The following is a 6,000-nucleotide window of genomic DNA, read 5'->3' on the forward strand; positions in this document are numbered from 1 at the left end:
GAGATAACTTGATATATTTAGTGTCAGAAATCTGCTTTTTGGACAATCAAACATAAATCTGAAACGTACAGAGTCACCTCCTTGTTCAGATTTTTTGTATACTGATATTGTTTTCTGTCCTCCTCATTTGGGACTTGACAGCTATGAATCCTAGGCTCAGAGGAATCAACTGCATGTCCTCCACAGCATCAGTGACTAGCTCACCTGTGTAAAAATATTAAATGAATGCATGTTTTTGAAGTCTGGAACTTGTCATTAAAAATAAGATTATTATGATGGTAGGGGTGATGGGTCATTCGATTTGCAAGTGACTGTTCATTCATTCAAATCATTCTGCAGTCACTGGACTTTCATGTCCTTGTGTCAGGATCTCTATAACTATCCCAGGGTGTCACTTGGGTTGCGGGCATATGACTGCCAAGTAAATAATGCCAAATATATATATTTTTTTCAAAATAATTGAGTCAACCTCTCTGTTACCCCTACCTCCCAACACAAACAAACAAAACCAGTTATGTCTGATTTTTTTTTAATTACCTGACCTGAACATGTTCTCTGACAGTTTTGATGCCTTATTGGCAACATTTTGTTCTGACTTCAGATTTACAAAGTGTTGTATATTTCCTGTAGGATCACTGGATACTTGTTATTCTGATCTTGTAGGGGTATGATTATTTACATGCTCCAAATCAATAGATATTTATTAATCATGTGCTATAGGTTAGACCTACTACAGACACTATCCATCTGATCCTCAGGACAGTCTATAAGGTGTTACTTTTGTTTTGCTGATGGGTAAACTGAGACCACAGCACAAGATGACTTGCCCTGGGTCCTGGGACTGGAATCTCGGTGCTCTGCCCCCTGCACAACAGAGCTCTTTGCTCCCCTGCACTTTCTGTGGGAGGATTCCATTTCTCCTCACCCATTCTTGTAAGGATGATGGTGCCCCTTGCTCTTTCTGCTCCTACTACCCACTTCTTCTAGAGTCTAGGTGCCCAGTGTCTTTTCTGCCAGAGCGGAATTTTGCTAGAGAATGGAATTCTCCAAGGTGACCTCCTTGATAGTTGGATGTCTGCTTTCCAATTTTGTTTCAGTTCTTAAAAAGAAAAAAAAGACTTCTGGTCTGGGCAGTGAAGGCGTGAACTGCTTGCTTTGGATCTGTTTCCAAACTACCTCTGTCACAGGGGTTGAGATAAACTGATTAACATGTCCTTTCCCAACTCAGCTCTGTGGTTCTATTAGTGAGGTTTTAGAGTGTGGCCCTAGTTTGGAGAGTTAGTTTCAAATGAGTTCATCTTGCTCCTTCCAAAACTGTCCTCTGTGTTCAATTGAAGATGTCCTTGTGTTTTGTGAGCCTCTACCCCAAATCTGGAAGGTACCTGCTGAATACCTCTCTGTTTACACAGTTTGATATCAAATTGTCTAAACGTAATAGTGGCAGAACCCAACCTGTCTGCAAGGTCTGAAAATTTCTCTGACATGGTAGATTTGTAAGTAACCAATGCCATCCTTTCTCTCTGCTACCCAGAGCTCTGCCTCCACCTGGGTTTTCACACAAACAGCCACAGAGTGACTGTGCTCACCAACCCCAGCAAGAAGGTGTTTCTCCCCCAACGAGATGCAACACAGAGAACCCTAAAGAGAAAAATTGGATTTGGGTGCATAAATGCTTCTGTAAAAAGAGCTCTCAGCTAGATGCCATTCAGGGACATGAGTCTGAACATCCCTGCAGTGGCCCAAGGGAATGGCACCCCCATCACCAAGCCAGCTCTGGCACCTGGGCCCGTCACAGTTGACAGGGCTGAGAGAAGGTCAGCTGGTGGCTGCCATACCCAGAGCAGCTCCCATGGGATCAGGGGGAGGCAAGAGGCAGGGGAAACAGCTTGCCTTGCCTGCTCCCCTGGCTGATCTAGAGACAAATAGAGGGCTTCCATCTCTATTACTGTCAGAATCTGGCACCTCTCGCCAGCTCTGAAATTCACAGCAATGGATGGAGGAGGGAGGAGGGAGATGGAAGGAGGTGCAAGCCAGACAATCAAAAAACAGACACAATATTTTGGAAGTGGAATCTTCCAGCTAGAGAGCATTCTCAAAAGTGTAGAGGTTGCTCAAAGGTGCATTCATTCAGCACCTTTGTTTTGTGGAGGAAATGTATTTGGAAAGTGGAAAGACAAAGAGTCTTCCCTGGGATTACAAGGTCAATAAGTGGCAGAACTGGGTATAGGAGCTGGGTCTCTGGTGCTTTTCCCACTCGGAAGAGGATTTGGGAGTCCTTTCTTGCAGATACCGGCAGGGGCATCCTTTCTTGGAGCTCAGCCGAGACAGAGGATGCTTATGTAGCATCCACGGGGGCAGAGAGGCCAGCCGAGGCTCTGCCTGGATGCAATGGCTTATTCCTACCTTGCAGGTTGACACCCCGGGGCACCAGGCCCTGCAGCTCCTCTGTGGGGAGGTCGTCTTCTGCTGCATTGGAGTTGTTGGGTGGGATTGCTCTCCTGCCCCCAAAGGTGGTTCTGGAAGTGTCTGACATTCTCAGATTTGCAAGATCCTTGGGAGAAGAGGAGGAGAGCACGGGAAAGGGAGTGTGAAATGAGTTCCACCTGAGACAAGGATTCCAAAAGGATTCCAAAATAGAGAAACAGACATATCGGCGTGTGACAGCACCCGAGCAACACATTCTGAGTTTCACATAAATAAAAACTCACAAGTGGCAGTGAGGATTAACCTAATGATGGAGTGCAGTCCCCAAGGATTTTGGGGGGAGATTTGTTCATCAAAACATATGGAAAACTGGGGAAAGTGGGTTGATGGGAGGGAATGAAAAATTTTAAACATCTTAGAGAGCAGGGTTTTCTCTTCCCCCAAATCCCGGAAGGCAACATCTTTGTAAGAAACATGGACTGACCTAAGCATGTACCTATGCCCACTTCATATGTATTTATAAGACCTAAGACACGTTTTGATTTTTGGTTGTAGATGGACACAGTATCTTTGTTTTATTTTTATGTGGTGCTGAGGATCGAACCCAGGGCCTCACAAATGCCAGGCAAGTCCTCTACCACTGAGCCACAACCCCAGTCCCCTAAGTCACTTTTAAAAATAAATTCATACAACTGTTTCCAGGTAAGTGTTTTCTCCCAAAGCATTCCCATTTGCAGTTTAATTCAATCATCAATGTTGATTGAGGGCCTGCTAGGAGCCAGACTGTGTTCTCGGTACTTGGGATAGACATGTCAGAGAACAGAACAGAATTTCTGCCCTGGGAGATTATAGGGCAGTAGGATTAGGGAGAGGCCGCACCCAGAATTTTAAATCAATCAGTTGGTGTGTTAGGGTGGGTGGAAGTGCTTTGGAAACAAGTGAGGAGATGGAGAGGTTCGGTGGTGGGAAGGAGGCCCACAGGCAATTTGGACTCTGTGCAGGCAAACAGCCAACCTAAACACCACACACCTTAGCTCAGCCACCAATAAGCACTTGTTGACCAACTGACCAAATGAAGGGGACTTTGTTTCTGGACCTTAATCACCTGGATCACCCTGTCATCACTCCTGGCAACTTGGCTGTTTTCACAAACCAGGCACACCCTCAAGAGATGAGGCCCTGCCATGACAGAGTCAATTAGATTAGTCTGGGAAACGTGGAGCAATAGAGCAAGAGGCTGAGGACCGAGCCGTTTGCCAAGGTATTTGGTCTTGGAAGGAGACAGGAGTGTTTGGAAGGATAAGGTCCAAATAGGTATCCATAATGTCTCTAAACAGATTTACGCACAGTCCCTGAGGGGCTGAGGGGAGGGAGGGAGCCGGGAGAGACAAACAGGTTTAATGATGGAAAGAAAGCAGGACAAAGCAGTCCCCTGCTGAAAAATAGCAAAGATAAGGGCTGGACCACTCCAGGGGCAGGTTTGGAGGCAGGTTTGGAGTAGGACAGGATGCTGCAGTGCCACAGAATATCAGGAGAGGGAGCAGTTAAAGCAGAGAACTGGCCGGGCGGGTGGCACACACCTGTAATCCCAGCAACTGGGGAGGCTGAGGCAGGAGGACTCGCAAGTTCAAAGCCAGCCTCAGCAACTTATCGAGGCCCTAAGCAACTCAGTAAGATGCTATCTCAAAATAAAATATAAAAAGTGCTGGGGGGGCTGGGATTGTGGCTCAGCGGTAGAGCGCTCACCTCGCACAGGTGGGACCCGGGTTCGATCCTCAGCACCACATAAAAATAAAGGCATGGTGTTATGTCTATCTACACCAAAAATGAATATTTTAAAAAAAGTGCTGAGGATGTGACTCTGTGGTTAAGCACCCAGGATTCAACCCACATTCCAAAACCAAAAAAGCAGAGAATTGGGATACCCCAAGGCCATTCTGGGTGGGTCTGGGGAAGGGGGTGGTTCAAGTTCAACCCTTGCATTGGTACTGGGAAGCTGATGGGCAGGAGTTGGAATGGGAGAACCTGCTCCTTTGCAGGCAAGTAGACATTCCTACCTGGTGCTAGCTTTCCTGTCCCCTACTGCATACTTCGCCTCCCTGAGGAGAGGTGCCTGTCCCTTGGGGACCACCCCCAACTCCCCTATTCATGGGCCTCAGCAAGCAGTGCTTTCAGGATGGCTTCGTGGAGTCCCTAAGAGGTGTCCCACTCTAGAGCCAAGCTGGGTCTTGCGAAGCTAAGGGGCCAAGAGCTGGGGCTGGAGGAATGGAGCTGCCTCTGCAGCCCCCTCACCAGAGAGCCAGGCACAGGGGACAGCTGACTCAGGGTCCCAGGGTGCAGGGCTGCGGCTTACCTGCGTGTGAGCTCCCCAAGGAAGTGCCCTAGCGTAGGCTTGCTCTGTGCCTCTTGGGGACTTCCTCAAAAGGACGGAGGCAAAAGGACCAGAAAGTTGGCTCTTAAATAACTTTCCAACAGCTCCCACCCTCCTCCGGTTTTCTCCTCCCCCTTCTTGAAAGCTGGAGCTAGCAGAGGAGCTTAGAGGACTTCCCCTTTACTTCTGCAATCCTGCCCTGTTCATCTGGCATGCGCCCCCTTTCCCCCCCGCCCCCAGCCCCGAGCACCCCTCTTGCTCCCATCCCTCACCATCCCCATCCCCAGTTCTGCTGCTCCCCCCCCGCCCCCCCCCGTCCTCCCCCCCCCCTCTTCCCTTGGCTGCTGGAGTGACAGGCGGTCCCCTCCCCTCCTCTTTGGTCAGATGGGCTGGAAGGGTCTTTCACAAAGGAATGTTTTTGCAAGGCCACTTTGGCTGATGTGGCTTGGCAGGAGGGAGGGTCTGCCCTCTCACAGACAGGTCACACAGGCAGCTGTGACCATGCATGAAGCAAAGCAATGTGTCCCTCTTGTGCAAATAAGGCTGCGTTCTTGAATCATCTGGGGAGCCACAGCCACCGCCTAACCACAAGACTTCCTGCAGGACAGCGATGCCCAGCCCCAGGATGAGTAAATTGCCTTGGAGAGCGCCCCACAAATTAGAAAGTGACACTTTGTTTTCTCCCTGAAAGCCATACTGATGTATCTTCAAAAATCAGAGAGAAATTGGTGTGAATATTCTATGTGTACACCCAGAGATATGAAAAAATGTGCTCTATATATGTAATAAGAACTGTGATGCATTCTGCTGTCATATTTAAATAAAAAAAGAAAAAAATTAAAAAGAAAAATTTTCTCCTAAAATTTCCATTTTTTTCCTCCCCCCCCCCAGCCTTTGTTATTTCTAAATACTCTTATGTCAGCTGTGGCTAATTCCATCTTCTTTGCTATCCTCAAATATCTGAACCTGCCATAGAAAAAAAATATAGATGTCTTTGGTTAGAAATGCTCCCACTTTCTTTTCTACCAAATCTATGAACTTGTCAGTGAATTTATGTAAAGTTTCCTCCTTTTTCTTTTTCTTCCTGTTGCTAAACTGGGAAAGGTCCCTCCTCCACCCTTGTTGTCCAAAGTAAGTGCTCTGGGTCCCCTTCACTCGGTTCCATTTTACCTTCTTGACAGGACTTTGCTGCACTTCTTACCCGT

General features: G+C 47.6%; 1 protein-coding gene across 2 annotated transcripts in view; it reads right to left on the reverse strand.

Moving 5' to 3' along the window:
* F13a1 (coagulation factor XIII A chain) overlaps positions 1 to 4,857 on the reverse strand; it is a 160,700-nt gene extending 155,843 nt beyond the window's left edge. For both annotated transcript variants that reach the window (XM_078020501.1, XM_005327491.5), the window contains exons 1-2: positions 4,778 to 4,857; positions 2,404 to 2,551 (exon numbers count right to left, since the gene is read on the reverse strand). In XM_078020501.1, the coding sequence (XP_077876627.1) occupies positions 2,404 to 2,533 (130 nt within the window). In that variant the 5' untranslated portion in view covers positions 2,534 to 2,551; positions 4,778 to 4,857. The remainder of the gene's footprint in view (positions 1 to 2,403; positions 2,552 to 4,777) is intronic.
* Between the last annotated feature and the right edge of the window lie 1,143 nt (positions 4,858 to 6,000).

This window comes from Ictidomys tridecemlineatus, chromosome 8 (assembly GCF_052094955.1).
Source record: "Ictidomys tridecemlineatus isolate mIctTri1 chromosome 8, mIctTri1.hap1, whole genome shotgun sequence".
Classification (NCBI taxonomy): Eukaryota; Metazoa; Chordata; class Mammalia; order Rodentia; family Sciuridae; genus Ictidomys; species Ictidomys tridecemlineatus.